The following is a 25,005-nucleotide window of genomic DNA, read 5'->3' as shown; positions in this document are numbered from 1 at the left end:
CTTATGCGGGGGTATTATTCTCCATTCTCTGAGGCTGAAATTTTTAAACTTCTTCTGTGGGGATATTGTGCACCCTGCTCTGTGGGTTAATTTTGTAATAATCTTATGTGGGTTTATTGTTTCCCATGGTCTGTGGGTGCAATTTGAATCAGGTTCTGTAGGGGTACTGTGTCCCATGGTCTGGGGGTGAAGTTTGTTAGCTTCTTCTGTGGTGATACTGTCCCCCATTCTCTGTGGGTTAAATTTGTAACTCGAGTAACGATAGCAAGCCTCAGTGTCTGTGGGCGCACTGTTAAAATGTTTATGTTATTCATTTACTTCCTATTTTACCATGATTGCTATAGTGAAATAACTCCTTTAAGTCATTTTCCTATCTACATTTGTTTGCAGGAAAATTGTCCTGCTCTTATTCCGTTTTTATTCTTCTTGCAGTCCCCTATCCCTTATAGCCCTTACTTCAGCCATTTTACAGCCATTTTACAGCACTGAAGTTCGGGTCCCCATTGACTCATATGACTTTCAATGTCTGGGGTCAAGTTCTGGTCAAATTCGGGTTCCGAACCAGGCTTTTAAAAAGTCTGTCAGAACCCAGTTAACTGGAAGTCAGAAGTAACGGTCAAAAGCTCTCAAGGTAAGTCTGAGAGCCTTGCTCTGGCTCTCAGAGACTTACTCTGAGTTATGACTTCTGTATCTACCAGCAAACATAAAAGCGATCAGGAAGGTCACAAACTGCTGGAGATCGACCAGAGCGGTGCCGATACCAGATGAAGACAGCGGCTGGTAAGTATGAGACTAAGTGCAGGGAACTTAGGGTACCGTCTCACAGTGGCACTTTGGTCGCTACGACGGCACGATCCGTGACGTTCCAGCGATATACATACGATCTCGCTGTGTCTGACACGCTACTGCGATCAGGGACCCCGCTGAGAATCGTACGTCATAGCAGATCGTTTGAAACTTTATTTCGTCGCTGGATCACCCGCTGTCATCGCTGGATCGGTGTGTGTGACACCGATCCAGCGATGTGTTCGCTTGTAACCAGGGTAAATATCGGGTTACTAAGCGCAGGGCCGCGCTTAGTAACCCAATGGTTACCCTGGTTACCATTGTAAATGTAAAAAACAAAAACACTACATCGGTGACTGTCACGTCCCTTGCCGTCAGCTTCCCGCACTGACTGTGAGCGCCGGCCGTAAAGTAAAAGCAGAGCACAGCGGTGACGTCACCGCTGTGCTGTGCTTTACGGCCGGCACTGACACAGTCAGTGCGGGAAGCCGACGGCGAGGGACGTGACAATCACCGGAATGTGAGTATGTAGTGTTTTTGTTTTTTTACATTTACAATGGTAACCAGGGTAAACATTGGGTTACTAAGCGCGGCCCTGCGCTTAGTAACCCGATGTTTACCCTGGTTACCCGGGGACTTCGGCATAGTTGGTCGTTGGAGAGCTGTCTGTGTGACAGCTCTCCAGTGACCACACAACGACTTACCAACGATCACGGCCAGGTCGTATCGCTGGTCGTGATCGTTGGTAAATCGTTTAGTGTAACGGTACCCTTACCTTGGTGATGCTTTAACCCCTTTCTGACATCTGATGTACTATCCCGTCGAGGTGGGGTGGGCCCGTATGACCACCGACGGGATAGTACGTCATACGCGATCGGCCGCGCTCACGGGGGAAGCGCGGCCGATCGCGGCCGGGTGTCAGCTGCATATCGCAGCTGACATCCGGCACTATGTGCCAGGAGCGGTCACGGACCGCCCCCGGTACATTAACCCCCGGCACACCGCGATCAAACATGATCGCGGTGTGCCGGCGGTATAGGGAAGCATCGCGCAGGGAGGGGGCTCCCTGCGGGCTTCCCTGAGACCCCCGGAGCAATGCGATGTGATCGAGTTGTTCCGAGGGTCTCCTACCTCCTTCCTCGCTGCAGGTCCCAGATCCAAGATGGCCGCGGCATTCGGGTCCTATAAAACTGTCCCACTAGTTAACCCCTTCAGTAAACACCGTAAGAAAAAAAAAAAAATGAGGCAAAAAACGCCGCTTTATTACCATACCGCGGAACAAAAAGTGGAATAACACGCGATCAAAAAGACAGATATAAATAACCATGGTACCGCTGAAAACATCATCTTGTCCCGCAAAAAACAAGCTGCCATACAGCATCATCAGCCAAAAAATAAAAAAGTTATAGTCCTGAGAATAAAGCGATACCAAAATAATTATTTTTTCTATAAAATAGTTTTTATCGTATAAAAGCGCCAAAACATAAAAAAATGATATAAATGAGATATCGCTGTAATCGTACTGACCCGACGAATAAAACTGCTTTATCAATTTTACCAAATGCGGAACGGTATAAACGCCTCCCCCAAAAGAAATTCATGAATAGCTGGTTTTTGATCATTCTGCCTCACAAAAATCAATATAAAAAGCGATCAAAAAATGTCACATGCCCGAAAATGTTACCAATAAAAACGTCAACTCGTCCCGCAAAAAACAAGACCTCACATGACTCTGTGGACTCAAATATGGAAAAATTATAGCTCTCAAAATGTGGTAACGCAAAAAATATTTTTTGCAATAAAAAGCGTCTTTCAGTGTGTGACGGCTGCCAATCATAAAAATCCGCTAAATAACCCGCTATAAAAGTAAATCAAACCCCCCTTCATCACCCCCTTAGTTAGGAAAAAATTAAAAAATTTAAAAAATGTATTTATTTCCATTTTCCTATTAGGGTTAGGGTTAGGGCTAGGGTTAGGGCTAGGGTTAGGGCTAGGGTTAGGGCTATGGTTAGGGTTAGGGCTAGGGTTAGGGTTAGGGCTAGGGTTAGGGCTAGGGTTATTGCTAGGGTTAGGGTTAGGGCTAGGGTTGGGGCTAGGGTTAGGGCTAGGGTTAGGGCTAGGGTTAGGGTTAGGGTTATTGCTAGGGTTAGGGCTAGGGTTGGGGCTAGGGTTAAGGCTACAGTTAGGGTTGGGGCTAAAGTTAGGGTTAGGGTTTGGATTACATTTACGGTTGGGAATAGGGTTGGGTGTGTCTGGGTTAGAGGTGTGGTTACGGTTACTGTTGGGATTAGGGTAAGGGGTGTGTTTGGATTAGGGTATCAGTTATAATTGGGGGGTTTCCACTGTTTAGGCAGATCAGGGGCTCTCCAAACGGGACATGGCATCCGATCTCAATTCCAGCCAATTCTGCGTTGAAAAAGTAAAACAGTGCTCCTTCCCTTCAGAGCTCTCCCATGTGCCCAAACAAGGGTTTACCCCAACATATGGGGTATCGGCGTACTCAGGACAAATTGGACAACATCTTTTGGGGTCCAATTTCTCCTGTTACCCTTGAGAAAATAAAAAACTGGGGGCTAAAAATAAGTTTTGTGGGAAAAAAAGGATTTTTTATTTTCACGGCTCTGCGTTGTAAACTGTAGTGAAACACTTGGGGGTTCAAAGTTCTCACAACACATCTAGATAAGTTCCTTGGGGGGTCTAGTTTCCAATATGGGGTCACTTGTGGGGGGTTTGTACTGTTTGGGTACATCAGGGGCTCTGCAAATGCAATGTGACGCCTGCAGACCAATCCATTTAAGTCTGCATTCCAAATGGCGCTCCTTCCCTTCCGAGCTCTGTCATGCGGCCAAACAGTGGTTCCCCCCCACATATGGGGTATCAGCGTACTCAGGACAAATTGGAAACCAACTTTTGGGGTCCAATTTATCCTGATACCCTTGTGAAAATACAAATCTGGGGGCTAAAAAATCATTTTTGTAAAAAAAAAAAAGAATTTTTATTTTCACGGCTCTGCGTTATAAACTGTAGTGAAACACTTGGGGGTTCAAAGCTCTCAAAACACATCTAGATAAGTTCCTTAAGGGGTCTACTTTCCAAAATGGTGTCACTTGTGGGGGGTTTTAATGTTTAGGCTCATCAGGGGCTCTCCAAACGCAACATGGCGTCCCATCTTAATTCCAGTCAATTTTGCATTGAAAAGTAAAATAGCGCTCCTTCCCTTCCGAGCTCTGCTATGCGCCCAAACAGTGGTTTACCCCCACATATGGGGTATCGTCGTACTCAGGACAAATTGCACAACAACTTTTGTGGTCTAATTTCTTCTCTTACCCTTGGGGAAATAAAAAAATGGGGGCAAAAAGATCATTTTTGTGAAATAATATGATTTTTTATTTTTACGGCTCTGCATTATAAACTTCTGTGAAGCACTTGTTGGGTCAGAGTGCTCAACACACATCTAGATAAGTTCCTTAAGGGGTCTACTTTCCAAAATGGTGTCACTTGTGGGGGGTTTCAATGTTTAGGCTCATCATGGGCTCTCCAAACGCAACATGGCGTCCCATCTCAATTCCAGTCAATTTTGCATTGAAAAGTCAAATGGCGCTCCTTCCCTTCCGAGCTCTGCCCTGCGCCCAAACAATGGTTTACACCCACATATGAGGTATCAGCGTACTCAGGACAAATTTCACAACAACTTTTGTGGTCCATTTTCTCCTGTTACCCTTGGTAAAATAAAACAAATTGGAGCTGAAATAAATTTTGTGTGAAAAAAAGTTAAATGTTCATTTTTATTTAAACATTCCAAAAATTCCTGTGAAACACCTGAAGGGTTAATAAACTTCTTGAAAGTGGTTTTGAGTACCTTGAGGGGTGCAGTTTTTAGAATGGTGTCACACTTGGGTATTTTCTATCATATAGACCCCTCAAAATGACTTCAAATGAGATGTGGTCCCTAAAAAAAAATGGTGTTGTAAAAATGAGAAATTTCTGGTCAACTTTTAACCCTTATAACTCCCTAACAAAACTAACAAAAAAAAATTTTGGTTCCAAAATTGTGCTGATGTAAAGTAGACATGTGGGAAATGTTACTTATTAAGTATTTTGCGTGACATATGTCTGTGATTTAAGGGCATAAAAATTCAAAGTTGGAAAATTGCGAAATTTTCAAAATTTTCGCAAAATATTCATTTTTTTCACAAGTAAACGCAAGTTATATCGAAGAAATTTTACCACTATCATGAAGTACAATATGTCACGAGAAAACAATGTCAGAATCGCCAAGATCCGTTGAAGCGTTCCAGAGTTATAACCTCATAAAGGGACAGTGGTCAGAATTGTAAAAATTGGCCTGGTCATTAACATGCAAACCACCCTTGGGGGTGAAGGGGTTAATGAGCTTGAGATATTCATGATTTAGCGCAGGGACAGACATGCCCCAGCAATAGCTCCTGTCCTTACAAGGACAGGCCCAAGTAAGCCTAGCTATGGACACCCCCAGCTTCAAATTATCTCAAAAAACGCCTCCCTACGCGTTTCCTCTCCAATCCCGGAGATTCATCAGGGGAGTTTTCAGTGGCCAACAGGCCCAGATATAGGCTCAAATGTCCATAAAAGTTGGGCACCAGCAGTGGCTAAGTGCTTCCAGAAATAGACGATCCTCTGTGAGCATGTGTCTCAGTATGTGAGATAATTTGAAGCTGGGGGTGTCCATAGCTAGGCTTACTTGGGCCTGTCCTTGTAAGGACAGGAGCTATTGCTGGGGCACGACAGGGGTTTAGGGAAAAGGTCCCCACATCCCTTACCTCAGTCTGCTATCGTGGACCCTCCCTGGACCCTGCATAACCAGTGTGGGGATCCTTCTGTCTGCAATTGGTGAGACCACACCAGTTTTTTATTAGAGCACAGTTTTCGTCGTGAGCACCTATTTTGTTATGTATATTTTTAATCATATTAGTAAAGGTTATGTTTTAATATTGGGTTATACTCTTCTGGCTGCTGTAAATTATTTACCCTAAGAGGTGTGCAACAGTTCAGGGTTCTGAGCTGAAGGCTGAATATATAACTTAGTATCTAGAATGAAAAAAAACCATCATAATGTCTATAGGTGAAGTCTAGGATTAGAAGTAAATATGCAAGACGGAAAAGAGCTTATGGGGAAACATGGTGTGCCAGTGGCTCAGTGGTTAACATTGTTGCTTTGCAGCACTGGGGTCCCAGATTCAAATCCCACCAAGGACAATGTGGATTTGTATGTCCTCCCCAGTTTGCTTGTGCTTCCTCCGGGTACTCCGGTTTCCTCCCACACTCCAAAGACATACTGATAGGGAATTTAGATTTGTGATCCCCAATGGGAACAGCGATGATGTCAGTAAAGTGCTGCGGAATTTATAGTGCTATATATGTGAGCAAAACAAATAAACAGGAAAACACAGCTTAGAACTGAGTTTGGGAAGGGGTGAGGGAGTGAGTTCCCCTGGTAGTGGCCTGCTCATCCTTATGTGTGGCATTGACAAAGCAACGCCTCTTAGTGCATGTAAATAAATGGTCCTGCTGTTGTTCTGTCCTGTGCAGGCAAAGATGAAGCCTTGTGTTAGTGCCAGACAAATGGAAGTCTTTAAAGTCGTGTCACTGTTTTGGCACCTTTTTTGTACTTAAACCATAGTTGATCAACTGTTTGTATGAAGATGTTTTTAGCCTGAAGACGGGGTCAGTTTGACCCTGAAACGCATACATGCTGAAAATCCAAAAGTCACTGTATCATCATTCCTTGGCATACACACGTTTATATGGCCCATGGTAGGGCAGCCAAATATCTGGTCCTGACTTGCTGTGGAAACTTGTCTGTTGACAGTTTTAGATAACTCGAGATTTTTATTACACTGCGCAGATTAAACTCAAGAAATGAAAAAAAGTATTTGATTAAAGCAAATAAAATGATGGAACATACTGTATATTACAAAAATGCTAGATTTCAATTTCTCTTATAATTAGGTAAACATTATTCAGAACATTCATCTGTATATTGTTCAGACAAATTCCATAAAAAAATTATTTATATGTAAAAATCTTTTTTTTTTTCAGGTCCATAGACACATATGTAAAGAATTAAAATTTGGCAACTTAAACAGATCAGAGAAAAGGATCAAAAATATTGAAAAACATTCTAAAAATTGGATAAGATGTGTTTACAGGCCGTGGATTAGTAGTCCTGGGGAGAAGGCATAAGAAACAGAGACATGGTGAAACTGGAAGTTAAAGCCGAGCCAAAGAAGACTGGTCACCATGAAAATTATCTGGGAACTGCTGGCCTTGGCCTTGGCCTTCACCATGACTGTAGCAAAGTCATCAAGTTTCAAAAGAACCAAAAATCCCAAACAGAGGACAGAAGGTGAGAGTTATTTGTCACTCCTTCATTGTCCTCTTGGAGTCTGACCATGTAAAGTGAAAAATACCAGGGAAGAATTAAAGCTCAGCCAACTTGTCTAATGAATTCTGAAACAGATGCTATAACCAAACAGTCGAGGCAAACTGCAGGAGGGTAGAGTACTTCGAAATTGTATTAATAGCCAGCAATACACTTTATGATTCGCAGGCAAGTTCTATTGTGACAACTGCCTATTCATTTTTTTGTGTAGCTTGATATATATTATAATGTTACAATTTAGTCATTTTAACAACTTTTTAGTTCACATTTATTCATGTAAATCCGATCTCTGTCAATGATTAGAGGCAGCTATTGACCCTCATGCGGTCATAAAGTAAAAAGAGAATGGCCTTGCAACCTCTTTAAACTCTTAACAGATGATTGAATTATTTCAGACTACATTCCAACTCTTTAATCCAAAGAACTCAGTTATTTATTACTGTTTTTAGCATACCACAGAGAAAAATAACGTGAAACTAACACCATCCCAACTTTCGCTGGAAGTCATAGACAACACACACAGTTACAAACAACTTGTGGGAAGTATAGAAGTATCCACCCATGTGAGATAACACAGTTAACATCATCAATTATACATTTCCATTAAACTATTTTCGACTTTCTGATAATTGAGAAAAAGTATAAAGACCATATAGAAAGTAATTGTAATAGTAGTGAGTATGAAAATTCAATATACATAATTATAGCATAATTGAATGCTATGCAGTCTGTAAGAAACACTGTGCTAAGAACTAGGGAGCACTTTGAAAAGGAGGAGAGCCTGTTGCACATATGTATCAATATGTTCCACAAAATCATGTCACAACATATTTGGTAAAGTACAGATAAATCCCTTTAAATCAGCACCACAACTATATACAATGTTCCAACCATTAGTACACTTTGGCCCTATAATCATTCAAGTTGTGATTGTTATTGTGGTTGACATGGTGCCTTGTAATTCAGCCCAAGTCACTGCATCGTTGGAATGACAGCAGCCAGTGAAGTCCTCTCCTCTGACCCAGCAGATTTCCTCTCTCGACTGAGCGATTATGAGATCGCCTTCCCTGCCCAGGTGGACCAGAGTGGGAAGTTCCTGACCTACGACCTTCGTCGAACACCTCCAAGCTTCCGCAGGTCTCGACGAAGTATTCCTGATGAATCCGACCATCAGGTGTATTACCGGTTACAAGCTCAAAGTTCTAGCTTCTTGCTCAACCTTACCCTGCAAACAGATCTACTAGGACAGCACTTCACTGTTGAGTACTGGAAAAGTGGAGGTTTGGATTGGAAACATGAGCTGTATGAGGACTGTCATTACGTTGGCCACATACAGGATCAACAATTGAACTCCAAGGTGGCTATTAGCAACTGCAATGGACTGGTGAGAAAAATGCTACTCGTAGAAATTAAACAAGTTGTATTTTTTATCTCCAAGATATCTATAACAGCTTTACTTCCCCAATGTTTACAGCCCTTTCTTTGAAAAATTTTAATACACTTTTAATAACTCCTAACTAACTTGCCTGATGCCTAAATGTAATGTTTCTCTATGCTTATATAGACTGATGAGCAAAAGGGTAGCAATGTTTTGAACTTTTGACTTTCAGGTGTCATATCTCACCATTCACTGCTGCTTCAAACTTGAGACTACCATAATTTTACCTACAATCATCCTGACTATCTCAGACATAAATTGACTTGTGACTATTTTGCATATGATTAGTTATGCAGATTCTTGTCATGTCATTGCATTTTTATTTTGTTAGTATTTTTTAAATCCACCTTTGGCTTTCAACACTGCTTTAATCTTTCTGGGTATGCTCTCGATTAGATTCAAGCTTGTCTCAACCGAAATCTGATCCCAGGTCACTTGTACACGTTCCCAAACTTGATGCATACTGGTCGACTCACTTGGGTATGTATATAGCTTTTTCTTCAACTCTACCTACAAATATTAGATTAGGTTGAGGTCTAGGGACTGTGAGAGCAAACCAGCACCTCTACTTCATTGTCATTGAAACATTTCTTTGCTAAACTCGACTTACGCTCTTTGTCTTACTGGAACACTGTTTAGTCCTTTTCAAGTGTACGAAGTAAGTTGTCTTGTAGGATACTCATATATATCTCAGTATTGAGACCACTATCAATCCTAATCAAGTATCCAATGTTTTTGGCTGTAAATCAACCACATATCATCAGGCTTCCTCCACCGAAATTGACAGTTCTTTCAAATTTTCAATCCGTTAGCCCCTTTTTCCCTTGTTTCTTCCTGACTCATTTGCAACCATCAGAGCTTAGTCTGTTGACTATCGTCTCATCACTCCAAATCACCTGTATCCATTATTCTACTGTCCACTTTTCACACTTTTTTGCAAACTTGAGCCAACGCTTCTTAGAATATTATGCAACATTGAAGTTCAGGCTTCTTCACCTTTTTTCAGGCCAACATTCCAGATTTGCGGAACATGCATTGCATGGTGCTTGCATGGACGTCTGTGATCTCACTATTATGAAGTATACGAGCCACCTCTACTGTCATGTTTGTCGTTCCAGAACTGATAGACCTTGTAATATGATACGATATGATATGATACACTTTATTGATCCTGGAGGAAATTACGGTATTACAGCAGCAATACAAACAGCAGTACATAAAATATTAGGACACAAATCTTGCACAAGTATAGCAACATTACATAACAAATATATGTGGGTAGTTCAGGTATATAAGTCACTGTTAATTGACATTAGTACACCTGCAATCAGTCATTGTTGTCTACCACCCTTAAGAAATTATTATACATCCCCATAGCAGTAGGTACAAACGATTTCCTGAATTTCTCCTTCTTACACCTTAGTAGGATTAGACGGCTGCTGAATGTGCTCTTCTGCTTCAAGAACAGCTCATATAGTGGGTGTATATTATTATTCATTATAGCCCTACACTTCTTCTGAATTCTATCCTCCAATGCCTACTCAAAAGAGTCCAGATGGAGGCCAACAGATGCACTTGCCTTCTTGATAAGTTTGTCGAGCTTATTAGCGTCAGATACTCGCACACTACTGCCCCAGCATGTGTTAGCAAAAAAAGGCGCTTGCCAAAACGGACTGGTAGAACATTTCCAGCATTTTACTGCACACATTGAATGACCTGAGCTTCCGAAGAAAGTACAGTCTGCTCATTCCCTTCTTGTAAACCTTTTCTGTATGACATCTCCAATCGAGTTTACTGTCAAGGTGAACCTCCATATATTTGTAGCTCTCAACAATCTCAACCTCCTGGCCAGCAATATTGATAGGTAAGGAATCCCCCTTTTTCTTTCTATAACTGGCCACCAACTCCTTGGTTTTCTTTACATTTAGTTCTGGACAGTTAGTCCAGCACAATCCACAAAGTCAGAAATGATCCTTTTATATTCCTCCTCCCCCGGCCCCCCACAATGCCCCCTACAATCACAGAGTCATCTGAGAATTTTTGGAGGTGACAAAAATCTGATTTATACTGAAAGTCAGCTGTATACAATGTGAAGAGGAAGGGCGACAGAACTGTACCCTGAGGGGCTCCAACACTGCTCCGTATGCTGCCAGACACCACCTCCCCCATCCTTACAAACTGCGGCCGGTCCGTCAGGAAGTCGTTTATCCAGTTCACCATCCCCTCATCTACCGCCATATCAGTCAACTTATTATGTAGTAAGGGCGGCTGTGAGGTATTGAAAGCACTTGAAAAGTCAAAGAACATGGCGCGCACTGCAGTTCCATCATCGTCCAAGAATGAGTGTACTGTATGTAGCAGAGACACTACCGCATCATCCACCCCCAATCTCTGCTGGTACGCAAACTGTAGGAGGTCAGTAAAAGCCCTCACCCTCGGACACAAGTGAGTACTATTCTCTCCAAGCACTTCATAGCATGTGATGTTAAGGCCACTGGATGATAGTCTTGTAGGGAAGTTGGAAAAGTGGTCTTCAGAACCGGCACCAGGCAGGTGGTCTTCCACAGTTCTGATACACCCTGTGATTGAAGGCTCCAGTTAAACAAGTGCTGGAAGACAATACACAGTTGGTTTGCGCACGCTCTGAGGACACGTGGGCTGAGGCCATCAGGCCCAGCTACTTTGCCAATAACTAGTCTAGTAAACTTTTTTCTCACATTTCTTTGGGAGACAGTGAAAGCAGGCAGTTTATCCCCCAATGTCAATGCTGCCGATCGTTTCCCAGCTCCATCTCCCATTCCTGATGACGCCGTGCTTGTGTTGGTGAATCTGTTGAAAAACTCATTCATTTCATTAGTCAACGGCAGATCTACTTTACCACGCTCCGACTTCGCCTTAAACCTAGTTAGCTGTTTCATGCCAGACCACACCTCCATGGAATTGTTGTGTGACAATTTATTTTCTAATTTAATTCAGAATGCCTCACGGGCATTCTTAATTTTCCCCTTTAAATCCCTTTGTATTAATTTCAGTTTCTTTGATCCCTTTATATTAATTTCAGTTTCTTTGTATCCTTCATTTTAATTGGCAGTTTTTTCTTGCTTAGTAAGTGTTTCAATTCTTTTGTAATCCAAGGATTGTGTTTTGCGTAACATTGAATCTTTTTAGCTGGTACAACAGTGTCAGTACAAAAATTTATATAATCAGTTACTCGCCCGACAGTATCATTTACATCATCATGCTCTCCCCTGTTGCATATCACCGCCCAGTCTGTGAGGTGCGCAGAAGGAGATCGCGGCGGCCATTTTCCTGAAGCCGAGATGCGAACTCGGCTTCAGGAAAATGTCCGCCACGATCTCCATCTGCGCACGCCCGGTTTCCCGCGGCCATTTTCCTGAAGCCCCGTGCAGCAGAGTACTCCATCTGCGCCCGCGCGGCCTCAGGAAGATGGCCACCCCCACCGATCACCAGGGGAATAGCGCAGATCGCGCTCTTTTCCCTCAGCTGCGCAGTGGATTCGGCAGTTGGACATGCGCACACCACTACGCCACCAACGGACAGATAAGCAAGATCTGGGGGAAGAAATAGCGATGTCACCACGCCCATTTGACCAGACCAGCGTGAGTGACAGCCCAAAACGGCGACTTTACAAAGGTATTTCGGCAGCATAGCTGGGGAATAAAGGCACAAAAAAGACACTAATGTAAAGCCCAGCTCTGCCCCTATTAAACGCTATTTTTATCTCATCTTTAAAAAACGGGGTGACAGGTTCCCTTTAACATTCATATAGAGGAGATCCAATATACTGTTGTCCCTTGTAGCACATTTTACATATTGATAGAACTTTGCAAGAGCCTTTGAGATCATGGCTCTGTTAAACTCCCCAGAGATTACAGTTAACAAGTTTGGGTGCTTTGTCTGAAGGCAATCTAACATCCCTGACAATACTTCCCCAGCTGCCTCCTGGTTTGCGGATGGAGGTATATACATGACTACTGTAATGCAAATGGAGAATTCTCTAGGTAGATAGTAGGGCCTGAGGCCAACTGCTAAGAGTTCAATGTTTTGACAGCAATGACTTTCCTTCACAGTTACCCCACCCCCTTCTTTTTACCACACATAGTTTTGTCTCTATCAGCCCGAACCATGTGAAACCCTAGAATCGTGACACTTGAAAGAGGGACCTCCCCAAGTAACCAGGTTTCTGTAAAGCACATGAGACTGCATTCCTTGAACTCCGTCTGGGTTTTACACAGGGCTAGCAGTTCATCCATTTTATTTCCCAGCGAGCGTTCATTACCCATGATAATGGATGAGACTGCTGGCTTAAACCTTCTTCTCCTGGACTTCACCTTTTTTCCTGCTCTGCAGCCTCTGAAAGGTCTCCACAATTCACAGGGAACAAGTGGTATGGCCACAGCTGGAGTAGCCTTCATCCTGCTCAGCTCCAGAAGTCGATCCTTTGAATACACAACACGTTTAGTGACAGACTTAGGGGCAACCAGCAGATCAGTGTCCCTGTCCTTTGCTCCAGTACACGCCGTATCTGACTGTTTCCAGTGTTCTCCTCTTTACACGGATGGCTGTATCAGTAACCAACAAGGTAGAAGCTCTGTGTATTGTGGAACTGTAGCTGGCAGTGGTTGCATTAGATTCATGTCCATGGGTGCGTCGCATCATTGGTATCCATTTAGGAGTTGCATGTACCTGTATGGGGATGTATGTATTAGTGGCAGACCCAGGTGCTGATCCAGCGCTGCGTGTCCAGAGGCAGTTGGTTGTATGGGTGAATGGTTTCCGCCTTCCCATAATGGTCCGTCATACAGGAACAGTACGATCCACAGAGCATAAACCATCCATCAATACGTGGTTACAAATTAGGAGTCCATAAAGGCACCAAAGCCAGTAGAAAGTCCAAAAGAACAGACAACATACAGAGACAAAAGAAACAAAAGAGTAGCTGCTGCGTCAATGGGCTGCCAGTAGCACAGCGCCGTGTTATGTCCTCTGACTTGCAGGGAGCAGATAGGCACGTCTGCTCCCTCCGGAGTCTAGAGAGGAAAATGAGCCAACTTGTTGACTCTGATATTTTGCCTTGATATCCATCTCTTGGCTTTTGAATAGATGGACGGACTTCATTTTGTATTCTTCCAACTGTCATGGCAATCACATGATGCAGTTTGGCAATTTTCTTGACTGAGAGACCACTATTGATTAGCTAGATGATGATGTTTCTCTTTTCTTGGGAAATCTTCCTTATGGCTGCTCCTTGATTCGAACCAATGACCTTTCACTTGGGAATTAACCTAATGACACACTGAGCTATTAGGAAATGTGAGAACAGGTTGTAATTTGTTGTATACTGAAAAAAAACATTTTTCAGCCATCAGGAGCAAAACAGTAACAATGCAGTAACATGACAAGAGTCTGCATAACTATTCATATGCAAAATAATTGCAAGTCAAATTTATGTATGAGATAGCCAAAATGATTGTCTATAAAATGATGGTAGTCTCATGTTCGAAGCAGTAGTGGATGGTGAGATGTGTAGCCTGAAAGTCAAAACTTCAAAACATTGTTACCCTTTTGCTCGTTATTGTATCTCTAGCGGAAGCCATAGTTTAACTTCTTCTGGTAACACTTCTTTTACCTTCTATTTTAGCTTGGAGTGATAGTGTCAGGGGATGATGAATATCTCATTGAGCCACTGCCTCCAGGTGGAAACTATAATAAGACCAGCGAGGGGACACCTCATGTGGTTTACAAGCGGTCTTCCCTGCAGCGACAGCACCTTGACGCAGCTTGTGGTGTAATAGGTATATTTTTAACCATTTTCCGTACTGAACAAACGTAGTACCTGTAAATACAGGGTGGGCCATGTATATGGATACACCTAAATAAAATGGAAATGATTGGTGATATCAACTTCCTGTTTGTGACACATTAATATATGGGAGGGGGGAAACTTTTCAAGGTGGGTGGTGACCATGGTGGCCATTTTGAAGTTGGCCATTTTGGATCCAACTTTATTTTTTCCAATGGGAAGAGGGTCATGTGACACATCAAACTTATTGAGAATTTCACAAGAAAAACAATGGTGTGCTAGGTTTTAATGAATCTTTATTCTTTCATAAATTATTTACAAGTTTCTCTTTGTTTACAGACATTGACATGTCACAGAGGTTAACACGTGAGGAGCGGATAGAAATTGTGTTGATGTCTGGGGAACGCAGTAACCGGGTCATTGCAGCAGATTTCAATGCAAGACATCCTACGCAAGAAAACTGTCACCATTCCCATTTGATTTACGTGTATCCTTATAAATGGCCCACCCAAAAAAGTTTGCAATCTGAATTTGCAGAATGGGCACCAAAACAAAAATTGGAACAGGACCCTCAGTTTACACAGAACATTATGTTCAGTGATGAGGAAAACTTTTTTGGATGGGCCATTTATATGAATTTATATTTTCACCCATCGTGAAAAGTTTTCTCCCTCCCATATACTAATGTGCCATAAACAGTAAGTTTATATCACCAACCATTCCCATTTTACTTAGGTGTATACATATACAGTACATGGCCCACTCTGTATTTCTAAATTAGTATGCACACCCATTTATAAATATATACATTTGAAACTATAAGTTTACATACTCTATATAAAAAGACATATATGCATGTTTTTCTCAATATCTGACATGAAATCAGAATAAACCTTTCCCATTTTAAGTCAATTAGGATTACAACAATTACTAATATTTGCCAAATGCCAGAATAATGAGAGAGAGAGAGAGAGAATGTTTTAAGGCATTTTTTTATTACTTACTGCAAAGTCAAAAGTTTACATACACTAAGATTACTGTGTCTTTAAACAATTCTGGACTGCCCATATGATGGGGTCATGTATTTGTAAGCTTTTGGTAGGTTCTTGGGCAACATCTGAGTTAATTAGAGACCCACGTGTGGATGTATTTTAATGCACACCTGAAACACATTGCTTCTTTGTGTAGCATCATGGGAAAGTCTCAAGAAATCAGCCAAGACATCAGGAAGATAATTGTGGACCTGCACAAGTGTGGCTCATCCTTGGGTACAATTTCAAGATACCTGAAGGTTGCCACATCCATCTGTACAAACAACTATACGCAAGTACAAACAAGATGAGAATGTCCAGCAATTATACCATTCAGGAAGGAGATGGGTTCTGTGTCCGACATGTGCATATCAACCCAAAGACAAAAGCAAAAGACCTTGTGAAAATGATGGCGGAAGCTCGTAAGACTGTGTCAAAATGAGTACTGTATCAGCCAGGAAGAAGCCATTACTCCAAAAGAAGCATAAAAAAGCCAGATTAATGTTTTCAAATGCACACAGGAACAAAGACCTTAATTTTTGGAGACATGTCCTGTGGTCTGATGAAAATAAATTTTTGGGGCATAATGACCATCGTCACATAAGGGGGAAAAAGGGAGAAGCTTGGAAGCCTATGAACATCATCCCAACTGTGAAACACAGGGGTGGCAGCATCATGTTGGGAGGTTGTTTTGCTGCAGGAGAGACTAATGCACTTCACAAAATAGATGGCATAATGAGAAAAGAAGATTATGTGGCTATATTGAAGCAACATCTCAAGACATTAGTCAGGAAGTTAAAGTTTGGGTGGAAATGGGTCTTCCAAATGGACAATGAGCAGAAGCATGCTGCCAAAATGGTAACAAAGTGGCTTAACGATAACAAAGTCAATGTTTCGGAGTGGCCATAATAAAGCCTTGATCTCAATCCTATTGAAAATTTATAGGCAAAGCTGAAAAGACAGGTGCGAGCAAGGCGACCTACAAACCTGGATCAGTTACACCAGTTTTGTCAGGAGAAATGGGCCCAAATTCCGACCAACTATTGTGAGAAGCTTGTGAAAGGATATTCCAAACATTTGACCCATGTCCTTCAGTTTAAGGGCAATGGCACCAAATACTAATGAAATGTATGTACATTTTTGACTTGGCAGTAAGTTATAAAAATGCCTTAAACATTCTCTATCATTTTTCTGGCATTTGGCAAATATTAATAACTATGGTAATCCTATTGGACCTAAAACGGGAAAGGTTCATTCTGATTTCATGTCAGATATTGAGAAAAACATGCATGTGAGTCTTTTTATATAGTGTATGGGTGAGCATGTTGTCATTCCCTGCAGTCATTAAATCTGGCAGGATGATGGGGTCAGCTGCACCCTGCTCTGGAGATAGGTACAGGTCCTGGGGTGGGATATGCCATAAATGTCTTTGATGACAGCTGACGTTAGATTGCATATGCCAAGCAAAAAGTAACATTAGCTTATGATTTCTGATGTTTACACCACACTTCAGCTTTGCAGGTCATTTGTCACAATTATTCCAAATACACACAGTGGCTAAATAGAGTAGACGTGCACCCATCTTGCCCTAATCCAACAGCTGGACCTTTTTTAATAGGTTTTACATAAAACTCTTAAGCAGGGAAGCACAAAGTTTTATTTGCTACAAAACTCCATTTCTGCTTTCAAAATGACTATGGATTAATTTACACATTACAGTTAAAGTGCAATTTAGGAAAAAACACATGTGGAAATTGCATGAAATTTTGCCACTAAATGGCTTGTTTTTTTTTATGTGATTATTAGCCATGTTGTGCCTACAAGTAAATCATCTATATATGTAATTGTCTAAGGGGTACTTCCGTCTTTCTGTCGGCAACTTCCGTCATGGAAATTCCGCGTCGCTGATTGGTCTCGCCAGCTGCCTGTCATGGCTGCCGCGACCAATCAGTGACGGGCACAGTCCGATTAGTCCCTCCCTACTCCCCTGCAGTCAGTGCCCGGTACCTGCTCCATACTCCCCTCCGGTCACCGCTCACACAGGGTTAATGCCAGCAGTAACGGACCGCGTTATGCCGTGGGTAACGCACTCTGTTACCGCTGCTATTAACCCTGTGTGCCCCCAACTTTTTACTATTGATGCTGCCAATGCAGCATCAATAGTAAAAAGATCTAATGTTAAAAATAATTTAAAAAAAAACCATGCTATTCTCATCTTCCGTCGTTCGACGATGCGCTCACGCCTGCCACCATCTTCCGTTCCCAGAGACCGCTAAGTCTTCTGGGTAATTTCGCAATGCATCCGCATTCGCAATGCATCCTGGGAACGGAAGGTGGCGGCAGCCGCGCGCGCATCACCAGAGCTTCGCTGGATCCCGGCGGGTGAGTATATACCTATTTTTTTGTTTTAATCATTTTTTTTTACAGGGATATGGTGCCCACACTGCTGTATACTACGTGGGCTGTGTTACATACTGCGTGGCTGCTATATACTACATACGCAGTGTTATATACTGCGTGGCCTGTGCTATATACTACGTCGCCTGTGTGCCTGTGTTATATACTGCATGGCCTGTGTTATATACTACGTCGCCTGTGTTATATACTACGTCGCCTGTGTTAGATACTGCGTGGCTGCTATATACTGCATGGGCTGTGTTATATAGTACGTGGGCTGTGTTATATACTGCGTGGCCACTGTTATATACTGTGTGGCCTGTATTAACGCATCGGGTATTCTAGAATATGTATGTATGTATATAGCAGCCACATAGTATATAGCACAGGCCACGTAGTATCTGTCTGCTATATACTACATGGCTCCTATATACTATGTGGCCTGTGCTATATACTATGTGGCTGCTATATACATACATACATATTCTACAATACTCGATGCGTTAGAATCGGGCCACCATCTAGTGTAAAATAAACATGCTTCACCTACGGTATGTAAAGTGTGCAGACAATACTTAATTGTAAAACTATTGTAGTTCATGGCTCAGGCATATATGGTTTTCAGCGTAACCTAAAACAGGAACTTGGACAAAAAAAATCACCCCTTCCTACAGTATATATCCTTATGTGAAGGTAACATTTAAATATTCCACTCTACACACTATGCAGATGTGTTTCATGCTCTGTAACACTGGATTGATATAGGGATTGCTTTAATTTTATTTTAATTATTTGTGTGTGTTCCCAAAAGTGTTATATTAGTCACTGTTTTGTACCAAATGACAGCTTAAAGGGAAATATTCTTTTAACAGATGATAAACCCTGGAGGGATCGTCAATGGTGGTTAAGGAACCTAAGGCCTCCTCCATTAAGGCCAACGTCCAATCAAACACAGCGTGGGCCTCTTCCACTTAAACGATCAGTTAGCACAGAGAGATATGTGGAGACTCTGGTCGTTGCTGACAAAATGATGATTGGCTATCATGGGAGAAGAGACATTGAGCAGTATATCCTTGCTATCATGAACATTGTAAGTATTACACCCAGACCATCAATACAATACAATATTACGATATTTAGAGGGAACCTGTCAGGCGATTTATGCTTCCCAAGCCACAAGCAGCATGAATTGAAGCCTGTCTGCATGCTCCAGTATTCCAAAGAAAATCTACTTTGAAGATCCCAAAGAAGATTCACAGGTTTCTCACTATGTACATGTGAGGGAGCCATCTGTCAGTCAGTCATTTACGATGCTGCTGGTAAGAGCTGGCAACCGGTGTTCAAATATAATCTCTGAAACGCCAGGGTAATTCAGAGAATAATATACCGGGCTGCATCAGGCTGTCATTCATACTGTCTGCAATTTGGGCTACATGAATCGCCCAACAGGTTTCCTTAAATGGAATCTGTCAGGAGGATCATCCCTCCTATGCCGTCTATATGGGCATGTAGGTTGTAGGAAGCTGAATAAAATGATACGTTGATATCTGTGATCTGATGGATTATTGCAGAGAGATCCACATTTTTCTTAGTATGTAAATGAGCTGTTAAAATCTATAGGCCGGACACAGATTTTCCTTAGAATTTACCTCCAGAGCGTATTTTAAATGAAAGATTACTTTACCAGTGTGAGACATATAATGACTGACAGTTTGCTCTCCTAATCTATAAGACTCACACTGGTAATGCCCTCTTTCATTTAAAATAAGCTCTGGATGCAGACTTTCGGGGAGATCTATGTCTGGCCAATAGTCCTGAACAGCTCATTTACATGTAAGAGAAAAATGAATATCTCTGGAATAAGGCATTGGAACACAGATATCAAGATATAGTTTTATTCAGCTTCTTATGACCTACATACCCATATAGACGGCTTAGTAGGGTTGATGCTAGTGACAGATTTCCTTTAAAGGTTTTCTTTAAAATTATCTTTAAATTCTGCCTTTGTTCCATTGATTTTAAGACTGATGTTTTCTTGTTTCCTGGAGGTCAGGTTGCCAAACTTTTCCAGGACTCAAGTCTGGGGAACATTGTGAACATAATGGTGACAAGGTTAATCCTCTTGACTGAAGACCAGGTGAATTTTAAAGGATATTAATATAATGAATACAATCAAACCCAAACCAATTTTATAATTTTCCACTGAAATTAAATGTGGCCATTGCTGTAGGATTTACTTTCACACAGAAAGCTATAAATTGCTAATTGGTTCATGCGAATTAATGCTAGACCTTTCACTTTTTCAACAGCCCACTCTGGAAATTAATCACCATGCTGGAAAATCTCTTGACAGTTTCTGTCGGTGGCAAAAGTCTATTGTAAGCCGTAACGGGAATGCAATCACCGAGAATGGCATTGCTGATCATGACACTGCTGTCTTAATAACCAGGTACACAAACTAAAATTAACCACCATCTTTCTACTCTTTTATGGCACGACTTTCTGTCATGGAGGCACAGCCGAAGTATCTTCAGTCACTGCTTAGTATATAGTGAACGGTGGCTATTACATTGACCCAGCACTGACTGACAGCCAGCTTAGCTCTGTTGCACTGCTGACCCAGCTGTCAGTCACTGCCGGGGGTGTGGTTTGAGTCGCTGCTTACTATGTACTGAGCGGTGACTGAAGCTCCACTGGCTGTGGATGAAAGCCGGAGGCTGCCGGGAGAGATAAAGTTTCCTTCTGGTAGCTGAGCTTTTAGTGTGGCCGCCGCACAGCTTTAGAATGTAATTAACTTGAATATTAACCCGATATCTGCATGTTAAAAGCATTTTTTACATGACAGGTTACCTTTAAGTCCCTTTGATTTGCAAGAAATCAGAGTTTCTTCATACTGTTACGCTATACATACACAAGATCCCATCCCCGAAAAGAAGGAGAACCGGGTAAAAATAGTTGCATGGCCATTTGTAAAGTCCAACGTAGGACAGTTTGGTTGTTTGATATTTGCTTAGTTATAAGTTCGTTCGCCCCAAAATCTAGAAAAATATATAGACACACCTACATTCAGAATTTCAGAATCCTTCCAGCCAATGTTTGTGCAGAAAATAACATTGATGAGTTAATGCATCTCACATTATTGTGCTAGTTTCCAATGATTGTGTGTCTGTTTTCTTTCAGATATGACATTTGTATTTACAAAAATAAGCCATGTGGAACTCTTGGTAAGAAATAAAAAAGTAACGCCCCAGGCGGAGGGTGCATATTAGTCTTCTCCTCCTAGATTAAACATTGAATAATAAACATTTTGATCATACATGTCACCTAAAGCCACTGGAGAACCACTCAGCTCTACAGCAACCAAATCTGTTTTCTGTAGTTACAGTATAACAAATGAAATTTGTCAACTTCCATTGGCAGATTTATATAAAATATGGGATAAAAGACTAACTACTGTAAATTATAGGAATATTAGAAATCTAGAAAACATTCTGGCATTATATAATGCACAGGGCCTTATGCTGAATGCATTTATATGTAATCACTGAACTCCAAGGTGACTTCTAATATGTTTTTACAAATTATAGTTGGTACACTTTGTGTCCTAACATGGTTTTGGGGGCCCCAATGCAAATCTTCAACACAGCTCTCAACTAACAGGGGTCTTTTATAATGGAGGCCAAAAGGCTGCCCTTGGGTGTAATTGAAACCCTTCTACCCACTATAGAAAAATCATAAACAGCACTCCGGAGGTGATAGATGAGGTGCCTGAGTAGGGTTTCAATCTGTACCAGTAGTAGTAATGAAACTCGTCACTCAAAAGGATATGTTACAAAACAAGGTGAATTTATTTGCAGTCCATGGATCAACAGCTAGTAGATAACGTTTCGGTCCATCTGGACATTCATCAGATAAATGCTGTGTTGTTGAAGTGGAGGATGAGTAGTGAATACTCATAGGGGATGACACTTTAAATGGACTGAAGATGGTGAGAGGTACTGTATGTCTGTCCTGGGGTATGGTGGCTGAAAGCGTTTCCAGACTGTGAATTTCAGCCACCATACCCCAGCACAGACATACCTCTTACCACCTTCACTCCATTTAGAGTGTCATCCCCTATGAGTATTGACTACTCAACTTCCACTTCAACAACACAGCATTTATCTGATGAAGGTCCATGCAACATATCCTGTTGAGTGTCGAGTTTCATTACTACTTCTACCCACTATAGTTACATTCCTAGGTATACTGTACAGTAGGGTTGAGCGAAACGGATCGGTCATTTTCAAAAGTCGCCGACTTTTGGCAAAGTCAGGTTTCGTGAAACCAGACCCAACCCCAGCGTGGCATCGGCCACACGGTCGGCGATCTTCACGCCAAAGTTGCGTTTCGTATGACGCTTTCCCCGCCATTTTTTCAGCCAATGAAGGAGTGTGTGCAGCGTGATGACATGGGTTCTGGCTCGCTTTGTGCGGCGTCACAAGGGGTAAAACCGCCATCTTAACGTTTGGGATATAGAGATTCCCACAGTGAAACACAAATTTTGCAGGGACGGAGGGGAGAGAGAGAGAGAGAGAAAGAGAATAAATTAAAAAAAAAAATTGCATTGGGTTTCGTGTTTCGGTCGGCCCCCCGACTTTTCACAATAATCGGCCGATTTCACACGATCCGACTTTCGAGACAGTCGGGTTTCACGAAACCCGACTCGATCCTAAAAAAGCAAAAGTCGCTCAACCCTACTGTACAGTATAATGCAATACAAAATGCCAAAACTGAAATCATCATTAAAGGGAACCTGTCACCCCCAAAATCGAAGGTGAGCTAAGTCCACCAGCATCAGGGACTTATCTACAGCTTTCTGGAATGCTGTAGATAAGCCCCTGATATATCCTGAAAGATGAGAAAAAGAGGTTAGATTATACTCACCTGGGCGGGCGGTCCGATCATATGGGCGTCGCGGTTCGGTCCGGGGCCTCCCATCTTCTTACGATGACGTCCTCTTCTTGTCTTAATGCTGCGGCTCCGGTGCAGGCGTACTTTGTCTGTCCTGTTGAGGGCAGAGCAAAGTACTGCAGTGCGCAGGAGCCCGGAAAGGTCAGAGAGGCCCAGCGCCTGCACCTTGCAGTACTTTGCTCTGCCCTCAACAGGACAGACAAAGTACGCCTGCGCCGCAGCATGAAGACAAGAAGTGGACATCATCCTATGAAGATGGGAGGCCCCGGACCCGACCGCGGCGCCCATCGAACCGGACCGCAGCAGGAACGCCCCTGGGTGAGTATAATCTAACCTCTTTTTCTCATCTTTTAGGATACATCAGGGGCTTATCTACAGCATTCCAGAATGCTGCAGATAAGCCCCTGATGCTGGTGGGCTTATCTCACCTTCGATTTTGGGGGTGACAGATTCCCCTTAAGTTAAAAGTTTTTATGTTTATTGAGTACGAGATATAAAATATTGGTGAAATCCAAAATACATACACATTGGTGGGAAAGTAACTGAGGGGACTCCAAAGCAAAGTTTCCCTTCTATAGGGTGATACAATAGAGATTAATTAATCATATCAGTATACTGCAATAAGGTTGTAATTATAATACACAGTCAATAGTATATCAGTATGCACATCCAACAGTTAAAAACGTAACAACAATTAACATATATAATGTGTTTTTTAGTAAGTAACTCACCCACCAGACATCCGATGCGCGTTACACAAATGCTTTATACTCAGTATCTGTAAGCCAAAATCAGGAGTGGATGAAAAATACAGAAGTGGTGACATGTTTCTATTATACTTTTCCTCTGATTGTTCCACTCCTGGTTTTAGCTTACAAATACTGAGGTAAAAAACTCACCAAATACTCAACGTGTGCACGCGGCCATGCATAGATTAACTGATAAGCGTGAGATATCATAATTTATACAAAAAAAATCAGTTAGCAAGATTTCACCCTACAAACTATTTATATGCTCATATAGCGCTTTCATAGAAAAATCCAGCAATACCTTTACATGGCCAGTCTGCTCCCCCGCTACTGAGAAATCAGAGTTTGCTTTGATATGTAAGTAAGGCTGTAGATATATAGCCTCTGTCACTCCAGCTCTTGTTCCCTGCCAAGAACCACGCTCTCCTCAACTTACGGCTTCTTTGCCTGAAATCACACAGCATAGAGGCTGTAAGTTATTCAAGGGGAAGACTGTGCTGGGTGAGGATAGAGCTGGAGTGACAGAGGCTTCAGATCTTCAGCCTCATTTCTATATCAATTCAAACACTGGTTTCTCAGTAATGAACACATGGATTGGTCATGCTACATGTCAGTCAAACAGTGGTTTGTACACAAGTAACTTTGGAAACAGGGACCACTCAGTTAAGTATTAACATCAGGTTTGTAGGTTGCTGGCACTTGTAGTTGACAGGCATATATATTTTTAGAAGGCTCTCAGTATGCAAAATGGCGCAAAATGAGATTTCCAGAGGAAAGATAATATATTATACTCCCATAGATTTTCATTCTTTGTCACTATCTAGGTCTGGCGCCAGTAGGTGGAATGTGTGAAAGAGAGAGGAGCTGCAGTATAAATGAAGATATTGGTCTCGCTACAGCTTTCACAATTGCACATGAGGTGGGACACACGTGAGTGAGTTCCATGTACTGTGTCTGTAATGTCTACTTGTAGTGAAGACCGTGGTTCAAAGCTCAATGCACATTTACATACAATATACTTTATAACTGTCTCTTTAATAATACAATGAAGAAGCAATTGTAGTGAAAGCATTATTATAATCTAATCAGAATACAAATTCTATGTTTAGTAGATTAAAATGTTGAGAGCCCACATTAGGTTACAATATTCACTTTAAATTTGCATTACTTAAAGTAGAAAATAAAAGCGGAGCAAAAGAGATGGATTTAAGGACTATAAATAGAAAATTATTAGATACTAATTGGAATGATTTAAAATTGTAATACTGTACTTTTATCAATTAATGAAATGCAAAGTGAATGAAGAGAAATCTAAATCAAATCAATGTTTGCGGTGACCACAGTTTGCCTTCAAAACAGCATCAAAGCATCAGTTCTTCTAGGTACACTTGTATATAGATTTTGAA

The 25,005-nt window shown here is 41.8% G+C and overlaps 1 protein-coding gene across 1 annotated transcript in view; it reads left to right on the top strand.

Moving 5' to 3' along the window:
• ADAMTS10 (ADAM metallopeptidase with thrombospondin type 1 motif 10) overlaps positions 1-25,005 on the top strand; it is a 194,775-nt gene that overhangs the window by 88,788 nt on the left and 80,982 nt on the right. The window contains exons 3-10 of the mRNA XM_077273501.1: positions 6,865-7,171; positions 8,174-8,591; positions 14,308-14,461; positions 18,770-18,987; positions 19,951-20,034; positions 20,207-20,346; positions 21,078-21,121; positions 24,424-24,529. Coding sequence (XP_077129616.1) covers positions 7,020-7,171; positions 8,174-8,591; positions 14,308-14,461; positions 18,770-18,987; positions 19,951-20,034; positions 20,207-20,346; positions 21,078-21,121; positions 24,424-24,529 — 1,316 coding nt within the window. The 5' untranslated portion in view covers positions 6,865-7,019. The remainder of the gene's footprint in view (positions 1-6,864; positions 7,172-8,173; positions 8,592-14,307; positions 14,462-18,769; positions 18,988-19,950; positions 20,035-20,206; positions 20,347-21,077; positions 21,122-24,423; positions 24,530-25,005) is intronic.

This window comes from Ranitomeya variabilis, chromosome 1 (genome assembly GCF_051348905.1).
Source record: "Ranitomeya variabilis isolate aRanVar5 chromosome 1, aRanVar5.hap1, whole genome shotgun sequence".
Taxonomy (NCBI): domain Eukaryota; kingdom Metazoa; phylum Chordata; class Amphibia; order Anura; family Dendrobatidae; genus Ranitomeya; species Ranitomeya variabilis.
This window is presented reverse-complemented; position numbering and strand designations above follow the sequence as displayed.